General features: G+C 31.7%; 1 protein-coding gene and 1 long non-coding RNA gene across 3 annotated transcripts; one reads left to right on the top strand and one right to left on the bottom strand.

Moving 5' to 3' along the window:
* Nucleotides 1-7,171: 7,171 nt before the first annotated feature.
* On the bottom strand, nt 7,172-7,616 carry LOC146934042 (uncharacterized). Its single transcript, XR_015008453.1, has 2 exons — nt 7,445-7,616; nt 7,172-7,353 (listed from the first exon to the last, which is right to left on the bottom strand). It is a non-coding gene; the product is annotated as an uncharacterized LOC146934042 (long non-coding RNA).
* A 9,236-nt stretch (nt 7,617-16,852) lies between these two features.
* Nucleotides 16,853-24,439, top strand: LOC146934041 (protein MEI2-like 4). 2 transcript variants are annotated; one of them, XM_085705875.1, is made up of 15 exons: nt 16,853-17,155; nt 17,853-18,031; nt 18,399-18,450; nt 18,874-19,200; nt 19,310-19,722; nt 19,829-19,987; nt 20,177-20,293; nt 20,388-20,524; nt 20,798-20,880; nt 20,970-21,383; nt 21,724-22,366; nt 22,597-22,681; nt 22,769-22,837; nt 22,966-23,145; nt 23,769-24,439. In XM_085705875.1, the coding sequence occupies exons 2-15, from the start codon at nt 17,954-17,956 to the stop codon at nt 23,904-23,906; spliced, it is 2,895 nt and encodes a 964-aa protein (XP_085562001.1). In that variant the 5' UTR covers nt 16,853-17,155; nt 17,853-17,953; the 3' UTR covers nt 23,907-24,439. The 2 variants fall into 2 exon arrangements, with proteins under 2 accessions (XP_085562001.1, XP_085562000.1); XM_085705874.1 differs by having other exon boundaries at nt 20,388-20,536.

The following is a 24,439-nucleotide window of genomic DNA, read 5'->3' as shown; positions in this document are numbered from 1 at the left end:
TGTGAAAAAAAAAGTATTTCTTTTAACAGTATGTTTAACCAAATTTTTTTTATTCAAATTTACAAGTAAGAGGATATAGAAAATGACAGTACATGGGAACATAATAAATAATTCTTATAAAAATATCCACATTCCAAAAATATTAAAATTTTTAAAATTTTAGTGTATTTCAAATTAAATTTTTATTGAATATGGTTTTTATTACGAGTGTCTTAAGAAGTTGAATAAAATATCATTTAATATATGGTTGAATAATTCTTGTACTTTTATTTTCGTATTCAACCATCTCTTTTATGAGTATGACAAAAAAATTTGCTTGTTGGCAACGTAATGGTATTTGGCCCTCGCACCTTGTTGTCATTGATCATAATATTTGTTTTGCATCAGCTGTGCTTGCTGCTTTACAACAACTAGATGCCCAACAAAAGTTGGGGTGACCTTATAAAGTATTTGGAAGCATCAAAATGATAATGTTTGGAACAATACCGTTGAATTTGTTATGATGAACAATGCATCATACAAGTGTTCAAATAAATGTAAAAAAACATCATACAAATGTACTCCTACATCCTAAAAAAAGTTTATAGTAACAATGCATTACAATTAATCTCGTAGTGTATTATGATGTATACCTTTTAATATCCAACAAGATATCTATTAAATATATGTTTGAACACTCACAAAAAAAATGTTTGAACAAATATTAAAGCAAAATCTTTTAATTTCTGTGGAAAAAAAAAGCATTTCTTTTAACAATATGTTTAACCAAAAAATTTTTATTCAAATTTACAAGTAAAAGGATATAGAAAATGATAGTACATGGGAACATAATAAATAATTCATATAAAAATATCCACATTCCAAAAATATTAAATTTTAAATTTTTTTAGTGTATTTCAAATTAATTTTTTTTTGAATATGGTTTTAATTACGAGTGTCTTAAGAAGTTGAGTAGAATATCATTCAGTATATGTTTGTATAATTCTTGTTCATTTATTTGCGTATTCAACCATCTCTTTTTTGAGTATGACAAAAAGTTTTGCTTGTTGGTAACGTATTGGTATTTGGCCCTCCCTCCTTTTTGTCATTGATCCTAATATTAGTTTTGCATCAGTTGCGTTTGCTGCTTTACAACAACTAGATGTCCAACAAAAGTTGGGGGTGACCTTATAGAGTATTTGGAAGCATCAAAATGATAATGTTTGGAACAATACCGTTGAATTTGTTATGATGAACAATGCATCATACAAGTGTTCAAATAAATGTAAAAAAACATCATACAAATGTACTCCTACATCCTAAAAAAAAGTTTATATTAACAATGCATTAAAATTAATCTCGTAGTGTATTATGATGTACCTTTTAATATCCAACAAGATATCTATTAAATATATGTTTGAACACTCACAAAAAAAATGTTTGAACAAATATTAAAGCAAAATCTTTTAATTTCTGTGGGAAAAAAAGCATTTCTTTTAACAATATGTTTAACCAAATTTTTTTTATTCAAATTTACAAGTAAAAGGATATAGAAAATGATAGTACATGGGAACATAATAAATAATTCATATAAAAATATCCACATTCCAAAAATATTAAATTTTTTAAATTTTTAGTGTATTTCAAATTATTATTTTTTTGAATATGGTTTTAATTACGAGTGTCTTAAGAAGTTGAGTAGAATATCATTCAATATAGGTTTGTATAATTCTTGTTCATTTATTTGCGTATTCAACCATCTCTTTTTTGAGTATGACAAAAAGTTTTGCTTGTTGGTAACGTATTGGTATTTGGCCCTCCCTCCCTTTTGTCATTGATCCTAATATTAGTTTTGCATCAGTTGCGTTTGCTGCTTTACAACAACTAGATGTCCGACAAAAGTTGGGGGTGACCTTATAGAGTATTTGGAAGCATCAAAATGATAATGTTTAGAACAATACCGTTGAATTTGTTATTATGATTTGTTAACGGGCGAGCACACTGCTAAATACCTACGTCATTGCCCAAGTTACTTAAGAACCCTCGTTCATAATTCGACACAGATATTGTTGCTGGCGCAAACCAAGTGTGGGTCTTTATAAATGTAATGTGGATGTCTCCTTCTTTCAAGGGCCAACAAAGTTAGCCTTGGTATATGTATTCAGGATGATGAGAGTCACTTTGTGTTAGCTAAGACATAGTGGTTGTCTATGTTACTCGATGTTGACTTGAGGGAGGCACTCAGTTTATTGTATGCTCTTTGGTGGGCACGTGATCTTCAGCTGGTTCATGTAGATTTTGAGATGGACTCGAAGGTGGTGGTAGATGGTAACTACGGTTTTACACTCGGTGTCTCCGATTTGGTCCAATTATCAATGTTTTTGGCGCCTACTTTCTTCTGATTTAGCAACCTTTGATGTTAGGTTTATTTGGAAACAAGTCAATGAAGTTGCTTATAGTTTAACTAGGTAGTTCCATGTCATGCTGATTTTCATATTTTCATTTGAATTCCATCATGAATCTTTACTCTTACTTTAAATGAATTGCATTAAGTTTTCTCTTGTCAAAAAATAAAATAAAGAGGATACACGATAGTATATATAAATGGGATGCACAATTTTAAACTGTCTTTTAATCTTCCAAAACAATTACTCCCTCCGTCTTGTAATAGATGACCCATTTGAAAATTTGCAATTTTGACCTAACTTACTTTGACCATATTTTTCTACTAATATATAAAGATAAATAATATCATATAAGATGTCGTTAGATTCGTATCGATGAGTATTTTCAAAATATCAAATTTTCATAATTTTTTTAACATATTATTCAAGATATTTAAGCTCAAAATTATGCATTGGCATGCGTAAATTATTATCCGATCAGTTATTCTTCCTTTTAAAAGCATTTTTCTTTTTTTGTCACAGAAGTTATAGTGAGAGAAGGCAAAGGCCTAGAAATAGAAATACAATCACCGATAGGCCAAAAACAGAATGCGCAGGCTCGTAACACAAATGAGTTGTACACACACAACATAGAAAACAAGTACACCATAAACTAAACTAAACAAGTACACCATAAACTAAACAATACAAAACATGTACATTTTTTTAGGGGACAGAACAAGTACACTTATTCATTGAGAAGAAGGATTTGCTTTGAAGATTTTTTATTTTTTTACTAAAGAAGAATGTTTTTTATGGGTTCCACAAAAACTTGGTTTTTATCTCTCTTCTATTCAATCATTCTTATCAAAATTATTGATTTTAATCATTTATCTATTGTTTTCTCTCATCAAAATGCACTAAAGTCGCCAAAGTCTTTTCCGTTTTTTATACCACCCATACTAGTGTCAGGAGGGTAGTGTCTTTCATTCCGCCTTTTCTACTGCCCTTAACAACCGGATTTAACTGATTTTTTCAATTAAAATTTTAAATATTATTATACTTAAGATAAAATTGTAATTAGAATATTTTAAATAAAAAGTATAATTAGAAGATAAAAGATTAGTCCAAAATCATGTAATCCATTTATATATAAGTATAGATAGATTTGCTAAACAAAAAGTATAGATAGATAACTAGTCCCCTTATGCTATAGTTCTATCAAAAATCCTATTTCACTTTTGAAAATTTTCATTCCACTTCTCTAGTTTTGTTTTTCGATAAAGTAAATTAAAAAAATTGAGTTTTATCAAACTTTTTATTTAGAAGCAAAATTAGTCAACACAAATTAATACCGAGAAAAATCAAACACAAGGCTTCGAGAAAGAGCATACTACAAAGTCTCAAACTAACACCACCCGACAAACGGGTTGAGTTTTTGGTGTACAAATTCATTGAGAGAATCACGGTTTTTCTAACTCAAAAGGTAAAAAAAATAAAATTGCAAGGTGATGTAACTAAACTTGTGCTAATATAGTTATGTTTGACACATTCACCCAAGTTTGACTTCAAAATCATCTCACCATTGCGTGTGAATTTTAGATAATGTTTATTAGATATTTTTCATAGGAAAAAAAAAAGCTTGTGTGAAAGTTTTAGTATATGTAAAAGGACTTAACATATACTTCATCCGTTTCAAAATGAGTGTCGCTTTAGGCTTTGGCACACAGATTAAGAAATTGAATGAAATAATCATTGGATATAACGCTTTTACTAAAAAGCCCTTACTTTATAAAATTAAAGTTGCATTGAAAATTGTGAGAGAGAAAAGTTAGAGTATTTATTGAGGGTAAAGTTGGAAGAAAAAAAATTAAAGTTGTATTGGAAATGTAAAGTGACATTCATTTTGAAACAATTTTTTTTGGCTAAAGCGACACTCATTTTGAAACGGAGGGAGTAGAAAAATGATATTTGTACAACCATTTTTTGACAACTTTTAGACAACTTTCTCTCTCATACTCACATTATATTTTTACTCTCTCTCTTCCTTTTTCTCTCTCCAATGTTTTTGACCAATGAAAAGAGAGAAAAAAGAGGTTGTCATAAAAGTTGTTAGCAAATGGTTGTTCAAATATCATTGCTCGTTAATCGTTATATATTACCATGGAGGAACGAGCGTTCAAAACTTCAAATGACTTTAATCTTGCGATGTTGGCCAAACAACCGAAAGACTTCAAAGGACTAGAATGGGGTTGTAATGGTAACTGGTTGCTAGTATCGTCTGATTCTTTCAGACTCAGATATAGCTGAAAGAATGGTGAAACTCATCGCTCTTGAAAAATCTTGATAGAATTTTCTAAAATATTACCAAAGCTTGATATATGCGCCAAAAATGAATATCACCTTGCTAAATTATTACTTAAGTTTGATAAATTCTAAGGTCCATTCCTTCCAACCAATGCTCATTTCCCACTTAAGGCTGTTGATTTGGTCCATACCCTAGCTCCAATCCCAAATGAGCGTCATTTTAATTCATACACCCTCTGGTCACTATTATAAGCAAAAAACAACATTTTGGATTCATTCATTTAATGATGTATGTGGTCTATAATAAAGACCAAATACATCATTAAATGAATGAATCTAAAATGTTGTTTTTTGCTTATAATAGTGACCGGAGGGTGTACACCACAAGCACATTTAATATGGACAAGGCAGATATATGACTTTTCTCGTGTCAATAATGGTCCTTATTTTTCTTTATTTATAATTAGTTCATATTTTAAAATTCTAAATTTGATTTAAATTCTTGAAACTCTTGTTTTCATCACTTTTCATTACATATTATGTTTCTATCCTAAAATTTGTAAAATTTATTAAAATAGTCCTACAAAGTTTAAAGAATGAAGAATTTTATAGCTCACTTTATATAGCGGCAAAGCTAGCTAACATATCACGAGGGGCCCAATAAAGTTTTTTTTTTAAAAAAAAATTAATATATTATTAAATTATCTTGTAAGCAAAAGACATCATAATAATTTTGCTTATGTAAAAGGTAAATTAAAGCAACACAAAGAAAATAAAAACTGACATTAACTATCTGGAAAAATCGAGCTGAATTACATTTCAATGAGTCAAATTCATGTATAATTGGACAATATATTAAAAAAACCAGCAATATATTTTTCAATGTAAACAACTTAGCTTTTTGTATGAAACTCATTGCTAATTTGTTTTTGAGTTTTGACTTGAGAATTTTGTTGCTAATAAAACTCTCTTTGCAGTTGTCGAAGAGATTATAAGTGTTAGAATATGAAGAAATCAATCTAGCAATTAAGTGACAATCTTTTGACTTTTTTTTATTTTTTATTTCTACCAATATATGTAGCTAAATATACGTTATTAGAGTATATAAATATATACACTACAAAAAAAAAGTATATAAATATATGTCCTCTAGAAACAATACATAATATATGCAAGGTCCGGAGTTCAAACCCCGACCACCACAAAAAAAGAGTATATAAATATAAAATACACCACCAAATACACCACCAAAAAAATATAAATATAAAATATACCCACCTATTAAAACAATATAACAAAAATTGGAACTCACTTGAGTTGGTCTAGTGGTGTTGGCTTGAGACTTTGGAGTGTGCTTCTCTCAAAGTCTCAAGTTCGATTTCCTCTAATATAAATTTCGGTATGCAAGTGAATAGTGCAACTGAACCTCTCAGATTAGTCGATCCTAGAGCTGGATATAGAGTTTCAAAAAAAAAATACAAAAATTTGGAGTCGTCAAAGCCTTCAACTCGGTCTTTATACAAAGAAAAATATAAAAAAAGAGAATTCAATTGAAGCACTTAAATTGCTTAAAATTCTAATTTCACTAGAATTTATAATTATCCTAGAGCTCTTGAGAAGATTGCTTTGGAAAAAAGAAACAGTTAAGGCCAGGGTTACAAGAAATGTTGGCATAGCTAGCAATGGCAAACCCAAGGAAGTGGCTCGTCATCCAGCCTGATGAAGCCAAAATTTCCAATCACCAACACAAAGATTCAAAACCTTTATCATGCATTGATGCAAGGTGATGTGTTATGTGCATTTGAAAGGCAATGATTCATTGAAAGAGGACAAGTTCAAAACCACCCTTCCTTAAAGCAAGGTCAAGTCAATCCAAACTAAAATTTTAAATGAGGCACTTAAAAGCAACTTGGCCATGAGTTACATGGTTGGGTGAAGTCATAATGGTCGGTCATTGATCACATAAGTTAAAATCTCCAAGCACACACAAATGCTCATTATTGTTTGCATTTGTGACTATCATGGAATTCATTTTATAGTTTGTAGCTAGAGTATATTATACATGAATTTAGAGGAAATTTTTCCACCATGCTTAGCCAGGCCATGGCGTGACTTATTGGATTTCATGTCTTACCAAAAATCCCTATTTTATTTTTACATACCACTACTGTTAATATGTTTGGATATATAATTTCAAATGAATTACTGAGTGAGTTTGCTCATTTTGTAACAGCCAATGCCAGAGGCTATGTAATCAACCATGTGCTTAGTTAATAGCCACATCAAGGGTTTGGATGAAAAATGCGTATTGGATATATTGTAATGTTATAACAACCGGATCAGAGGTCTAACCGGTGTGACCTTCAAGTTATGGATCGATGGATTGGACCGATACTAAATAAACAATACATGTAGTGCTAATTTATTTTAATAAGTAATTCATTTAAAATCATAACTAAGAAAGTAAAAATGCATAAATCCACAACAAAGACAAGTCTTCATGATATAAACTCAAAGTTCAGACTGCAAACATTAAAATATAAAATCTCATGCAATCTAATGATCAACCATGTATGTCGGTTGGATTTGATCATTAGCACCACTATAACTATTCACATCTTTTTTGGAAATGAATCCAAATTAAGTTCTTCTGCTTCAACTTCATTGATGGATGCCTTTTCAGCTAAAAATAGTAAGCAAGTCATTAAGTCTAGCATTTATAAACTAACATACCACAATAAAAAAAATGTACATAAGCAATATCTCATTCTCACCTTGCTCATTGTCTAAACCAACTGTGTGAATAGATTTCCCATTGTAAAGCAAAGTTTCTATCTCATTGAAATCAATAATAGATGTAGCATTTGTATCTTCTTCCATGATCCAAAATTCAATGTCATTTATGCTTTCATAGTCAATAGGATCATGTGCTTGCTTCTTGTTGAATGATCTAACCAATGTGAAGGGTATCAATTATGAAGTGATATTATTCAACTGATAATATATAAAGAAATGTAGAGGGTTGTAGGTAAAAAATTTAAAATAATTGTATACCTATTTTTTAAACTGGAAGTTGTAATTAAACAAACACAAGATCATTTAACCTCTGGTGCTCCAATCAATTCCTTTTTTTTTTTTTGGTATGAATTCTTTTAAAGACACTTAAATTACTTTCACAACCAGACGATGAAGCAGTTTAACGAAGTATTTTAATTTCCCATGGTTTCACCATGTTCAAAAGTCTTCCACCACATATCTATTAAATTCATAATATATTTGAAATCATGGTCAACCAAAATGGAATTGAAGTATCAACTTTTTCTTATGTTAAGTAAAGATGAGTGATATTTATACAATCAAAGTATAATAACTTTTGAGACGCCTATAAAAGAGAGAAAGTCGATCATTATTTAGGACACCAATAAAAGAGCGGAAGTGGATATATTTAAACAACCAAAGTGTGTTAACTATTTGCATTCAACTTAGCAACAAAAACTAATATGAGAAAACAGAAAAGAGTACAAACAAACTAATTAGTAACAAACTAACTCCTAACTTATAACTTCTTACATAAATGTTAAATTGACACACAAATTTGACAAATATATAGTATTGCTTTATATGCTTTTTTTTTCCCTAAAAGAATTCTTATAAGTTTTATATAATGAAAAACCAAGTAATAAGTAAAAAAAAATGTAAAAGTAAGTGAGAGATAAATATAAAACTATAGTATGCGATGTCTAATATTGAGTTTAGATAACATAACTCAAATTCTTATATCTCTCGTAATTCATATAGAATATAAATACACTATCCTCTTTTTTCTCTTTCTCTTAACCTAACCAACAACATTTTTTCTTTCTCAAATTTGATTTTTCATAATTTTCCATCTTGGTGTGATGTTTATTTGATTAAGGTTGAAGGGTTAATTTTGATCAAATGCAGACCGAATCATTGACTTTGCACCGTCGACATTACAAATATTGAGATATGTGTATTCCATGCACTAAAATACAATCATATTTGTAAGTTTATACATCTAGTTGTTTTATGCGATTAACCTGAATATTGTGAGTTTGTTTATAAAATTATCCTTTTTAGAGTAAACAACTTTAAATATGTATCATATGGATGCACTTTATCAATTGAAATGAATAAATTTATTGTAAAATAATCGCTAGTAGCATTTTCAAAGCATATATTATTATATTGAATAAATGGCTCTTTTTTGCACCCGTCCATAGTAGTTGTAGTTCTAGTTGTTGTTCTTGTTGTATATAAAATCATAAACCAACATGGATGGACATATAACACAATTATTTACTACAAAAAACTAAGCATAAAAAATGAATCAGAGCTTCAGAATAAATGATTGGCCATGTGATTAGGTATAAGCAAAGATAGCTGCTGATTGGTGGAAACTTATCCACACACACTACCCAAAGGAAGGAGAGAGGCGACATCCTCATATTCAAGTGAGTAGTTCCTTGAACAAACAAATCAACAACAACGATAAACAAATAAATATAAATAAACAAACAATCAAGTATTAATAATGGATAACAAATCATTTAGATATTGAAGTTGAGCACGACATATTGATAAACAATTCGAGCACATTATGCAAGTAATCAACAATTGAAATTTTAACTCTCTTTTTTTTTCTGACAAATGAAGTTTTAACGCTTATGAAGTTTTAACGCTTGTGTGCATAAAAAGTATTTGGTTGGAATAAGAAACCCATAAAGTATAGTTATAAAAAAATATTGACGTTTTTGTACAATAAAATGTTGAATTAGTTCGTATTTTTTGAAAGAGAAATGATCTTGTGCAATGAAGATAATTTTTAGGACAAATTTCTCTCTCACATCCGTATTGCATCACTCTCTCTCTCTTTCTATTTTTCTCTATATTATTTTTGTCCCAAAAGAAGAGGAAATAAAACGTTGTCCTAAAAATTATCCAAAATATAATTGTACAAATATCATTTTTTTTTTAAATTGTTATTGCGTTAGGATTCTCTTCAATTCTCAAGGTATGGAATATTCTACTATTTCATTTGTAGAGGAACACATGCATACAATTTTCTTTCTTTCTAATTATGGTCCGATAAATTGGTGATAGAATCCACCGTATATTTTTTTGTTTATCTCTCTTCAAGCTCTTTATTTCTTTCAAAAGGAACGTAGATGGTCTAACTCTACTTGACATTATTGAAGTTAAGATCTGATAAATTATGAGTAAACCATCAAATTAGTTCCTGAATTTTCACGCGTCGGCCAACTTAGTCCCTCAATTATACGAAATTTCTAATTAGTCCCTGAATTTGTCAAACGTCGATCAAAAAGGTCCCTCCGTCAAAGTGCTCTGTTAGCCATGCTGACATGTCGCCCTGCATGCTGTGTTGTCTTGTACGCGTGGCAAGAAGGAAGCCACGTGTTCTGGGACTAATTTGATTGATTTGGAAAAAGTTCATTTTTCACTTTTCAGTTTATTTTTTTCCTGCTTTTCCCATTTTGCCCCTGCATTACATATTCCTCCTTCTTCACATTTCAGTCAGAACCATCAAACACATCCTTGAACCTTCTCCTTCCCGCTAAAAATTTCTCCATTCTCACCCCTCCAAAATCATCATCATCTCCGACGATTCTGACGTTGGTAATGAAGAGGAAAATGTTGGTGCTTCTGATGAAGATTTACGGTGGCTGGCTTTGTGACCACCAAGTGCTTGATAAGATGGAAAAGCTTTGTCGCAAACACTGCACTTGTGGTTCAACTTCACTGGTGATGGCGGCGACTGCAACGGTTGTTGTTGCTGTGAAGATGATGATTCGATTTGGTGATGAGATTCAGAGATGTTGATTTTTTCATTGGTGTTGCTTTGTGAGAGCATGATTTTTTCGTTAGTAGCTCCTGTTGGAGAAGAATTCAAAGCTTGCAACTCTAAAGCCATTAAGCAATAATCAAACGATTAATTGAGGTTAAGTATGTTTGGTTGAGGATAGAAAATGAGTTGTGTTGGTTGGGTAGTGTTGTTGTGTTGTGTGTTGAGTGATGAATGAATATGAATGAGTTGGATGAATGACTTTTTCAAAGTCAAATCAAAACTAGTTATGTTAATGCATATGCTTTGCTTTACTTGCTACTACGTGATACGTCTGGGCTACCTTTCCTTTTTCTATCTCTTTCTAGGTGTATCATGTCATGAGTGATGTATGTGTGAACTACCACTAGCAGTAAATTTGTGTGTTATGTAATTTCAAGGATCTATTTGATATATGATTAAAAAATTCAGGGATTTATTTGATGGTTTTTAATATTAAGTAGGGATGTATTTGAAGGTTACATTTCTGAATCATCTTCAACCTCTTTTCATCACCATTAAACTTGGACATAGCTTGAGGAGTTTCATTGGCAGCAGGATTAGGAACTGTCTTGGCCTTTTTTACCTGTGTTATGCCTTTAGAATTGATATTTTTTAATCCTTTAGGTTTCCCCTGAAATAATATGAACACAATAATGCATAAGAAAATATTTTACATGAGCCATATCAGATAATGTAACACAATTTTGCACAGTTTTGCACATAGTTCTGCATAGTTTTACACACAAATTCTGCGCAGTTTTACACACGAATTTTGCACCATTTACATACAAATTCTGCACGTAGATAATCATCAAAATCTGCACATTTTTACGCATAATTCTGCGCAGTTTTGCATACAATTTCTGCACATTTTTATGCATAATTCTGCGCAGTTTTGCACAATTTTACATTTATTTTGCCCATTGATAGGTGTGATTCCTTCTTCATATCATTTCTTATAAGTATCTTTATGGTAATATACCTTTGCACATAGTTGACAGGGTCGTCAACCTTTTTATGAATTGCCGAGACTGCATGCCGGCATGGTATTCCAACTAATTCCCAGAAATTGCATGAGCATGAATGTTTTTCCAGATCAACAGTGAAGCTATCAGTCATATTAACATGAGTCACTTGAAAGGATAATCTACCAGCATAATGCCTCAAAATTGGGTTGCTTTTGCCTATGTAATTTCTCAGACTTATGACTTATGACCTATGCCTTTTGCCTATATAATATTTCAGTTTCAATTTGTGTGTTATGTAATTTCAAGGATCTGTTTGATATATGATTAAAAAATTCAGGGACTTATTTGATGGTTTTTAATATTACTTAGGGATGTATTTGAAGGTTGCATTTCTGAATCATCTTCAACCTCTTTTCATCACCATTAAAGTTGGAGCTTGAAGATGAAGTTCGACTTTAATAACAGTTTTTTCCCATATTCCCATTTAATTAGAATGTAGATTGCATATTGTTTAATTAGGGTTCCAATTTTATACAATTGGGGAAGACAGATACGTTGGGGAAGAAAAGAGCTGTTTGGGAAGAAGCCAAAAAAATTTCTGCAAATCAATCAATTTAGTCCTTCAAAATGTTTGTTATTTTCGGCCAAATTAGTCCCTGCCTACGTGGCGTATGACATGTGAGAGGTTAACGGCCACGTCAGCCCGTTAACCCTCCGTTTGGACAGAAGGACGAAATTGATTGACAATTTACAAATTCAGGGACTAATTAGAAATTTCGTATAATTGAGGGACTAAGTTGGCCGACGCGTTAAAATTTAGGGACTAAGTTGAGTATTTACTCGATAAATTATTGAATGATATTGTAAGAGTGATACAAACTTATGCTCAAAGACTACATTTAAAGAAATTTTGAATAGTAATTATTCCTTAATTTTTTTTGGGAAAATGAAATATACAACTTTTAATACAATGTTTTTATCTTTAGGTACCGTTTGGCCAGACTTTTTTTCGGTCTAAAAGCTACTTTAAAACAAAGTTAAAATAAAGCTCTTTAAGGAAGAAGCTAAATCTGTTTGGTTTATTTATTGTTTTTTAGTTTTAAAGTTATTTTTAAGTTAAAAGTTGTTTGGCAAAATATTTACAAAACTTTGAATTTATTACTTTTTTTATGGTGTCCGGGGTTCAAACCCCGGACCTTGCATATATTTATGCGTTATCTTTATCAACTGAGATAAGCTCACAAGGACAAAACTTTGAATTTATTATGAATATATCTATAATATGTATATGTGCGTGTATATATAATGAGAATAGTTTGTTTTTTCTTTTCCAATTATACTCTATAACAAATTTTGTTATAAGAATACCATATTTTTAGTGTCAGTCAAATAGATAAGAATTTATATTATATAATATTATATTTGTTAGATTGCTGGTGTCATTGAAAAAGATATGTTTAGTTTTTTTAATAAGAAAAAGATACGCATAATTTGTTACAATACAAATGTGTAAAATATATATAAGTATAATTTTTTTAGGCAACTACACTTGTACTTTTAATTAAAATTAAAATTTTATAAAAATAATTATATGCATTACGCAACACTAACAAAAATTATACGCATTAGTGTAACAAAAAAAAACATACAAATGGACATAAAGTATTACTCTAAACTCTAATGTGTGTGTGTGTATATTTCCGAGGTTGAAGAAAGAGAATAAAAATATTTGGTGTCATTCAATGACAACATGAATAAAAATATTTGCGAGGTTGTGATAATTAAAAGATATTGAAACTAATATATAAGTGATAAAAAGATAATAAAATTCCTTAAAAATAGATAATAAAATTAAATGGACCCTCCTTAAAAAAAATTAAATGGACCAGTTCAAAAAAATAAAATAAAATAAAATGGAAGAAAAAAAACATATTGAAAAAATAAAAGAAAAGGTTGCCAGCGTGATTTGAAAAGAGGTGCTTGTGAAATAAATTGCCGAGAAGTGGTTTTTTGAAGTAGCATTCAACAACTTTTGTTCAAAGCTCATTCCATTCAATTTTATGCATTCTAAAATAAGTACTGTTTTTAGAAGGTGCTTTATTGATATTGTGTTTGACCTAACTTCTTAAAAATATAGAGAAACTGAAAATAAGCCGGGTCAAACGGTACCTTAGTATACGTATAAATATCTTGAGGACACATGTTAACATTTTTTTTTTTTTTGATAAGCAAGGAACGTAGACAGACATCAAGAGGCATCATCAACGTCCCAACTAAGTTGGCACCTCGAGAGGCCTCCATCCTATGCCGCAACGCTCTAAAATTTTATTAAAAAAAGGGAAAAATAATTACAAAAGGAGGGGGGACAAGACCAAAACCCTCCAAAAAAAACAAAAAGAAAAACAAGAGAAACAGAAAAGAAACAGAAGAAACAAAAAAAAAAAAAAAAAAAACAACCAAAAAACAGATCATGGAAATCTATAATTTGGAAGTCCACATCTATCCCTATAGAGATTAAGCCATACAACAATAGGAATAGAGCCTAGCCAGACTATACCAACATAGGAGTGACCCATAGAAGCCAACCTATCTGCGCAACTGTTTCATCTAGTATTCGAACAGAGACAATTCAGTGATCAGTGGAACCCCGAGCACTGGATTTAGAAGACTTCTTTGAAAGAACATGTTGGACCTTCAGTTTCTGCTTCTGATTTCTTGTAAGAATAAGACCTGCAGATGCGCCAGCTGCAGCTTCAGCTGCTGATCGAGCATCATACTCTCGGACTCTTTCCCACAAATCTAAACCATGTTGAATGTTCTTGCTAGGATGTACCTCTTGTCTTTGTAATTGAGCTGGACCCACAGGAATTTCCTCAAGTACATGAACGGATGTGTTGGGCAGCCTTTCTTGATGGATTTCTGTGTCAACATTTTTTTCGTAGGTGATCATAACCTGTTCTTCGGCCTCATCAGCACACAAGTTGGCCTCCACAGCTAGAAATGCTTCAGTTGAGTTGATATCATGCGTTGGTACTGCCATAGTTGTCTGTGTTTCTACCGGGATATCATCTGCGTGATTAATACTTTCGTCCCCATGGGATAGGGACACTGCACCAAGCTCCAAAGTAGCCTTCAAAGATGCGGCCTCAAGAGTTTTTTGAACTGGAATATCTGAGTTCATGGATTGGTGTGTGACTGCTTCAGAAGGAATTGTGGTGTCTGCCATCTGGTCCGAATTTTCTTCCAACGGGATATTCATATTTGTGCCCATGTCATGTTGTGTAACATTGTTGTCTTCAACTGGAATATAAGATTGATGTTGCACCTCTGTAATATCTTCCTCCGGAATATTATTGTTGCCAATGTCACGATTCGAACCTGCCAAAGTGACCGTAATATCTTGCTGAATGGGTACCGGGGCCACCTCCTTCTGTGGTGCTGCAAAAGCAAGAGAGGAACCTATTCCCGATGGATTGTCTTTGATAGGAACCCAATTTTCCTTTGGAGTTGGAACTGGTTTTTTGCCTTGGACATTTCTTTCTTTGTGCACATGTTAACATTTTACATAATAATAATAATAATAATAATAATAATAATAATAATAATAATAATAATAATAATAATAATAATAATAATAATAATAATTTTGTTTTAAAAAAAGAAACTTACTAGGTAATGAAACATGTTGTAGAGCAACTAAACATGTTGTGACAGTGGTGGCCTCCGATCCAAAACAAAACATTTTCGTACACGACGACACTCACCTTGATACAGTAGCAGATGGTCGATTGGGATGTGCAACTTACAAGAACACAATAGATCTAAAGTTAAAGACAACTCTTTATTTATTTTTCATATTCATTTCACCGTATAATATTGCAACTTTTCTGTTGTTCTTGCGTTTTAATTCACTATTCGACAAAATGGCGAGGAAACTTGGAACAAGTTTTTTCCGGAAAAGGAGGAGGAAAAATGCTCATCAACTTAATAGGAAGGATAATCTTTTTTCCGGAAAAGGATGTGCAACTTAATAGGAATCTAATTTTTAGTCAAAAAAAAAAAGCTAACCATTAACAAAAACTGGTACTGAAGTAAAAAAAATAACAAATAAAAGAGTCAAAGGAATAAGAAATCTAAGAAAAATAGGAAGAAAAAAAAAGACCCATAGAGAAAATGCATTACAAAAATTAAATTATTATAAATCTAGGTGATTGAGCTTAAATAATTAATGAGTTTTATCGAATGACGAATTATTCGAGAGAATGCGAACTGAATTTTTAGATGAAACAATTGTTCGTGAGACTATACTTACTTTACAATCAAACTCTATATTATTAGAGCGTTCTATTAGAAATCAGAATTGACAAGACTAACCAAAAATTAAATTAAATTATTATAATATCCTTTTTAACAGAAATATTCTCTTGTTAAAATGTTAATACTTTTTTTTTGTCAAGTATTAAAATTAATTTAAGATGCGTGGAATAACAATTTTATTTATTTACTGGGTCAACAAAAAAACAATTTTATTTACATTACATAAATAAATAAATATTTTTTTGGTCAAAAAAAGTTTTATACAAAAATAATATTCTGATGGATAGGTGCATTGTGTGGCAGGTGTATTCAAGATTTCCATTTTCCAATCGAAATCTATAACACATAATATTTTTTGATTGGAATTTTTTATAAGACAAAAAAAATTGAGTAAAATCATTTTATTAAATTATTGAAACAATAAATAATATTCTTTTGATCGGAATATTTTATATAAAAAAATAAAATGTTGAGTGCAATACTTTTATTAATTTTTTATCAATTTTTTTTAGGGAACTTTTATTAAATTATTGAAATGTTAATTTTTTTGACTGTACTGTACTGAAATGTTAATTGTTATTTTTAATAAAACAGTGGATATTATACTAATAGGGTTAAACTGGAAAAATATATAATGTAATTTAATATTCTTTTGTTAAAATGTTAGTTGTTTTTTGTCAAATGCTAAAATTAATTTTTCTTGGTAGAACATTAAAATTAATCTTAAATTAAAGCGAAAGAAATATTACTTTTATTTACATCACATAAATAAATAAGTTATTTTGGTCAAAAAAAAAGTTTTACACAAATGAATACATGCACCATTTGTGTAACAAATGTATTCTAGAATTCCATTTTCCAGGCATAATTAAACGCATAATATTTTTCAAGTAATGATCCTTACTATTTAAAATGATTTTAAAAATTTAGTCAAAAAAAAGTTATAAAAAAATTATTAATCTTATCTTAATCAAAAGCCAACTAATCTAAATTCTCTCTCTATATTTTCTCTGTCTGTATTTTCTCTCTCTATATTTGTGTTTCTCTTTCTCTCTCTTTCTTACAAAGTCTTAAAAAACTCTCCTATTGTTCTTGTTCTTGTCTTTGTCTGGTTTCTTTCTTCAAACAACAACGCTACCGGCGAGCATAATCTCGCCGGCAAATTGCCCTATGCTGGCCGGAATTTCATTTCTCACCTCCATTTTCCGATCCCTTATTCCTTTTTCTCAAATTTTCAAGCCAGTATTTGGGTCCTCATAAACCAAAAAAAAAAACTTACCTCATTTTTTTTAATTTATTCTTTTATTGTTCTTCAAGCATTGCAAATATAAGAGGTGAGATTTTGTTAAAACATTACAGGATCATATGTTTCTGAATTCTTTATCTATTAAACCTTTGAAAAATTATATTTTTCATCTTTTTTCTCATACCCTCTTTCTCTTTCTCAGAGAATTTTGAGTTTTGAAGTTTTTTTATTTGTTTTGGAGAAATATGGTATTTGAATTTAGGTCCGAATTTTGCTTTGTTTGATATATTATTTATTAAAAAAACATATTTTTTTGACTTGGTTCTTTTGCCACATGGTGTTGCTGAATTTGAGATTGAATTCAGATTACAACATGTTGATGTTGTTCATAGTTGTCTTCTCCTTTGAAAAATTGGGTTTTTGTACTTGATCTATTGATATTGAGGGCTTTTTGAGTAAATTTCCCTTGAGCTAGAATTTTTTATCAAAATTTTGCAGATGAATTTGAATTTCATGATTTCGATGGATTTTTTTTTTGTTTCAATTCTCTTCATTGTTTTTCTTTGCTTGAAAATGGTTTCAATTGTGTTAGGTATTTGGTAGGTAAAGGGAGTTTTTAGTTGAATATTTATGCAAATATTTTCTGCTTAGTTTTTGCGTCTATCTCTTTGAATTTCGCAATTGAATAATATATATATATATATATGTAACAGAGTTTAAAATATTAAAAATTTCCTTTTTTTTTGTGCCATGTTTAATTTTTTTTTCCTTAAATTATTCTCCAGATTAAGATGATGATGAGTTGAGACCAAAGAAGGTAGCAAGTGAAGAACTTTTCAGCAATACTTGTAATTTATTTTTTTCCTTCCAGATTCTGTGCTGAAGGATGCCTTTTCAAGTCATGGATCAGAGGGGTGTTTCTGACCCCTCCAATTTTTTCGATGATATTTCATTTCATTCAGAGGTAATTTATTTATCTCATTTTTTTTTTCTTCATAAACTTCTATTCTATGATCTTATGAATTTGATGATAATTTGTTTTGTTCTGAATTATGATAAACATTAAATACTATTAAGAGAGAGAATTTTGTAAAAATTACGTGTATTAAATTAAAGAGCTAAAGGATATCTCATGATTATTAAACAGATATTTTACTTTACACAAGGCATTAATTAGATTTTATAATCTGTACTTAATAATCTTAAATGAAGCTTAAAAAGACATGGAGCTAGTAATTAACTTCCACTGAGTTATAGAATTTGGATTTTTTTTTTTTTAAAAAAGTGTTACAGTACTTAACTTCTGTTTGTCTTGAACTCTTTTTGTGCAGAGGAACGTTGGATTAAGGAAGCCAAAATACATGAATGCCCAACACCCCCAAGGTGAGAAACAAATCAACCCATTATTTGTTCACAATAGACCTATACGAGTATTGGTTTGCTTGCTGATCCCATCATCAATGCCCCGAAATATTTCTCGCACTTTTGTTTTGAACTTCTTATAAATGTTTGTGTGCTCATGTAATAAATTGTTATCAATGCAACTAGCAATTAGCCTTGATATGAGTGATTCCAAGTTCAAGAAGAAATGAAGTATATGATATAAGCAAATATATGTATTCGTGAATTGTGATATACTAGTATATATGCTATTTGTGATTTCATTGCTTTTTATCATGTTAATTTTGAACAGTGGTGTTCTGTTCAAATTTTGTAAGTGCATAAATATAATTCAATTACTACTTTATCTGAAAAACATGTTCCTTGTTGCTGAATAAGTAAGCTGTGCTGCATTGATTTTATCAGGAATGAATGGAATGGTAGCACCCCCTGGAAGTACTTTGAGTGCTTCATCACCCTTTGAAGCAAAATCCGGATTTCCGATGTCACAGACTAATCTATCGGAGGAAAGTGTACAAAAGCTACCTTTTGGTGGAGAACAAGGCATTGCTGATGTATTGAAGGGTTCAAACGGATCATTTCATCACAATCCCCAATCATGGTCTGACGTGTTCAGGCAGTCAGAACCTACGTCGTATCGTATAATCGGGAACAAGGTTGTTGCAACCAATGCTCTCCCTCGCGAAACTAGTTTATTTTCGAGCTCACTGTCGGATATGTTTAGCCATAAATGTAAGAATATTTTTCATGCATAGTTACATTTTATTTGTTTAAGGTTTTCCGATTTTACTCTAGTTAAATCAATATTCTTATCTGTGTTTATATGCATATCTTGGTGCAGTAAATATATTGGGGAATGATGTTCTGTCCGATCAGCCGACGGCTGCCAGTTCTCTTCTGGAGGAAGAACCATATAAATCTCTTGAACAGATGGAGGCTGACTATATACATAATCTCCTTCCTGATGAAGATGATCTATTTTCTGGTGTTGCTGACGGGTTAGAATACAATTCTCATGCTAGGACTAATGATGACTCGGAATATACTGATGTTTTTAGCAGCGGTGGAGGCATGGAGCTGGAAGGAGATGAACATTTAAGTTCACTAAGAAGAACAAGTGGTTTGGATGGAGATCATGGTTTCTTTGGAGGTTCCAAAGGAAAACTTCCTTTTGTTGAACAGCCTTCTAGAACACTTTTTGTTAGAAACATTAATAGCAGCGTAGAAGACTTTGAGCTAAAGACTCTATTTGAGGTATGTCTTAATCCTTTTTGACGCTAATGTATTCTTAAATTTTTAGCAAACATTTCAAAGCATTAATTGTAAAATGTAAATGGATTGCTGTTTTTTTTTCTGGCAGCAATACGGAGATATCCGTACCATGTATACTGCTTGCAAGCATCGCGGCTTTGTCATGATTTCTTATTTTGATCTAAGAGCAGCACAAAGAGCAATGCAAGCCCTTCAAAGCAAGCCATTGAGGTCTCGGAAACTCGATATACATTATTCGATTCCAAAGGTATTTTCGTAATAATGTGTTCTGTATGCATAATTCAATTTCTGTAGCCTTCATTTGGATATACTTGGCTGTGTTAATTTTCTTCAGTCATATAGTAGCACTGCTATGTGCTTTGCTTTTTTCAATCGCCTCGGTTTCCTACTTTTTATGCTTTTCTAAAGATGTATCATAACTTGATTGCATCTTTAGGTCAATGCTCCAGAGAAGGATATTGGTCATGGCACGCTGATGTTATCTGGTCTTGATTCATCTGTTTTAAACGATGAGTTCAAACGTATTTTTGGCTTCTATGGAGAAATTAAAGATGTAAGTGTGCATTGTTGGTTTTTACCCGTCTTAGTTGCCTGTATTTTCATGAAGATAATACAAGATTCCTTAAATGTTATGTTTTTAATTGCAGATCTATGAATATCCGGAGATGAAGCATCTCAAATTTATAGAGTTTTATGACGTGCGAGCTGCTGAAGCTGCACTTCGGGCATTGAACAGGATTGAAATTGCTGGAAAGCAGATCAAACTTGAACCTGGCCATCCTAGGTTTGCGACATGGTGGCGATACCCACTTCCTTTTAGCTATTTTTATTTTTTATTTGTTTCTTTTTAACACCCGCGATAAACAGTTCTTCTTTTAATGACTTTCAATTTATTTATGTATGCCTATCTAAGTGATATTTTGTAGATAAGGTTTTATAATGGATATGCATACTTAATATAGATCCCCTTGATGGAAAACTAGTTAACAACCGCAAAAACCTTCCTTTTAAAAATTATTTTCTTCTGTTAACAACCGCAAAAACCTTGCTTTTGTAGTCTGATGCAGCAGTCCCATAAGGTGCAAGATGAACGTGATATTGGTCATAGCATTATTGACAACTTATCATTAAGACAAAAGCGTAAGATTTTATCTGCCTCATCTAGTTTTTTCTTAGGAAGCAAATGCTCTTTTTGGTCTAACTAGACATCATTTACACATCATTTACAGCAACACTGTCGTCTGGAGCAATTGATTCTGCTGGCTCGGAAAATGGATATAATCAGAGATTTCAATCTGCTATGCGGCAACAACCTTCGAATGGATTTATTGATAATGCATTATTTCATGTCAATTCTGGCGTTAATAACACCGTGAGAGGGGGATCTATTGGAAAATTTTCTGGTGTTTCCGAGTCCAACAACCTTGTTGATGCAATGAAATTTGCATCCAGTCCAACAACATTTCATCCTCATTCTTTACCAGAGTTTCATGGTAGTTTAGCTAATGGTAGTCCTTATACCTTTTCAAGCACCATTAGCAACAAGGCTGGTAATATAGGGGCTGGAGTGACAGAAGCCTCCAATGGAAGGCATATTCAAGGAATAAGCTCAGTTGGGAACTTAGCAGAATTCAATGGAGGAGGTGAGTGTACTTGATGTTTATGTGCTGGATGTTTATTACAAATGATATCTATGATATCTTAGGAATCTAAAACTTTGCAATAATGGACTTAGTAGTTAAGGAAGATTCATAGGTTTTCTATTCCTCCTGTAATTTTATACCGATACTAAAAATATTGTTTATTTTTTGGTAATATGCCAAAATTATGAAAATCTATTTAAAAATCTGACTAATTTAAATGAATTTAGGGTTGCCAGTGTATCTGTCATTAAGTATTCCAAAATGAATTCATGTTTTATTTGCAATAAGGATTTAGTAGTTTTACATTTAAATCCTGGTGTGGAATCTTTTTTTTGTTTAGGATCATCAGGAAATGGGATCAACGCACATCATGGACTTAATCATATATGGAGTGGCTCCAATTTGCATCAGCAATCTTCACCAAGTAACATGCTTTGGCAGAAAACGCCATCGTTTGTTAATGGTTCTCCAGGCCTTCCTCAGATGTCAAGCTTTGCTAGAACACCGCCTCATATGCTGAGAACACAACATTTGGACCATCATGTTGGATCGGCACCGGTTGTTACAGCCTCTCCCTGGGAAAGGAAAAACTCGTACTTGGGAGAGTCTCCTGAGACTTCTGCTTTTCACTTGGGTTCTCCTGGAAATGGAGGTTTCCATGGTTCTTGGCAAATGCGTCCAATGGAATTTTCTGCTCATAATAACATGTTTTCTCATGTTGGTGGGAATGGTGCTGAACTCTCGTCCAGTGCTGGACAGAGCTCGCCTAATCCGTTGTCACATATTCTCTATGGTAGACAGTCAACGACTGCAACGTCAAAATTTGATCCTACCAATGAACGAATGAGAAACCTCTACAGCCGTAAAAGTGAAGCAAACACCACCGGCAATGCGGATAAAAAACTATATGAACTTGACCTGGGCCGCATATTGCGTGGAGAAGACAGCCGAACAACGCTCATGATAAAAAACATTCCCAACAAGTATGTGAATAATCTTCTCATTTTTTTAATATATTTTTCCTGCTTATTTCATTTTCTGTCTACAGCTGGATGTTGCAATGGTAATGTTGTTAATCTCCTTAAAGCTATTGTTTTATTTTAATAGATTGTTTTTAAGATCCAACAATTATTGTAGATATTTCAGAGGCAGTAAAGCATCCAAACTCGTTTGCACCGGTCTCTTGATTTGACCGATTTTGATTTTTTGGTAGGTATACTTCGAAGATGCTACTTGTTGCCATAGATGAGCAATGTCGGGGAACTTATGATTTTCTCTATTTACCAATAGACTTCAAGGCAAGTATTTATTATTAGTTGATTGATTCTTTCCTTTTGAGATGAAATCGTGATTATGTTTCTAATTAAATTCTTCAATATTTGCAGAACAAATGTAATGTTGGATATGCATTCATAAATATGATTGATCCTGCTCAAATTATTCCTTTCCACCAGGTTATTTGGAAATTCTTGTGCAATATTAATTTGAGTTATTCATCCATGTACAATGAATTTTGAGTTGGTGTTTTTTCACTTGTTAATTCTTGAATTGTTGTACTTAATAGATAAGAATTGTTTTACAGGCTTTCCATGGTAAGAAATGGGAGAAGTTTAACAGTGAAAAAGTAGCGTCACTTGCATATGCCCGAATTCAAGGAAGAGCTTCTCTTGTTTCTCATTTCCAGAATTCAAGCCTGATGAATGAAGATAAACGTTGCCGCCCTATTCTCTTTCAGACAGAAGGCCCAAATGCCGGTGATATGGTAAATCTACTTTTTCTTTTATTTGAACTCATTTACAAAGACACTGAGTTACTGCAATGCTTCCCTGATATTTTGCTCCATAAATCTGCTTTTGCTATTATTTATGTGGCCCATTGCGCCAATTGAAGTTGTGTGCATATTTATATAATTGGTGTTGATATTTAACACTGTCATGCTAGGAACCTATTGTCTTCATGCATGAGAATAGTAGTATCCAAAATGGAAGACATTCTATACAATTTGATTGGCTGAAACTAGTTTCAACAAGTTTAGTTCTATAATCATTCATTCCTGCTTGAAACAATTTCTCGTTGGAATAGCCTGTAATTGATTATCAGCTGTTTGGATTAGCTTATTTGAGTTTATCTATTGGCATAAACACTAGTCACCTGTTCGGCAGAGCTTTTGGAAACATCTTATGATATGTGAATAAGCTGTTTTTAGCTTATTTTCACAAGCTTTCCGGAATAGCTTATGAAAACATCTTATAGCTTATATTAAAACAGTTTAACTTTTATCTTTTGGTATAGAAATAGTTTATACATAAGTGCTTAATTAATGAGTTAACCTATGTCTTGACAATAAATCTCAACGAGAGTTAACCAAGTTCTTTGTCTCTACAGGAGCCTTTCCCCGTTGGAGCCAATGTTAGAGTGAGACCTGGAAAATCTCGTAATGCTGGCAACGAGGAGAATCGCATCCAAGCTACTCCTTCAACTTTAGCAAGCGGAGAAGAGACTGCAAATGGAAACTCCGATTGAAATTGCATGGAGGCAGGCACTAACTGTTCAATATTGCACCATAATATATGTCATGATTTCAACCCCCATGTATATTGACATGAGGTAAAAGGGCCTCACAATTTTTTTGCCTTTAGGAGGAGCCTCACTCAAAGTTTTCAGAAGCTGAGGTACATAACCAACCAGAATGAAGTTAATGTCTAGTATTATTTTCTTTAAATTTTTGCATGGAGTCTTTGCTATTATCTCGCAAGTTTAGAGAATGGCGTAAACGAGGCTCGAAATTTTGAATAGCTGTGAGCACAATTTGTAGTTCACATCATCGTGTGCGGTTCAAGGGTACTTGGCTGATTATGTTGTGCATTATTGTGCTGTTCATAATGTACTTTTTTTCTTTTCTTAATTCCGGAGTTTTTGTACCCTTCTGGGGTCAGTTTTTGTCCTTAGATTTAGATTTAGAAGTCATTGTTGAGGATTATATTTTAATTGCAACATTGTAGTTACCATATGTTAGTACTTTACTATTTTGGATACATTGCTATTTCTCTTTCAAA

This window comes from Medicago sativa, chromosome 4 (assembly GCF_051527215.1).
Source record: "Medicago sativa cultivar Bolivia chromosome 4, Bolivia_mono, whole genome shotgun sequence".
Taxonomy (NCBI): Eukaryota; Viridiplantae; Streptophyta; class Magnoliopsida; order Fabales; family Fabaceae; genus Medicago; species Medicago sativa.
This window is presented reverse-complemented; position numbering and strand designations above follow the sequence as displayed.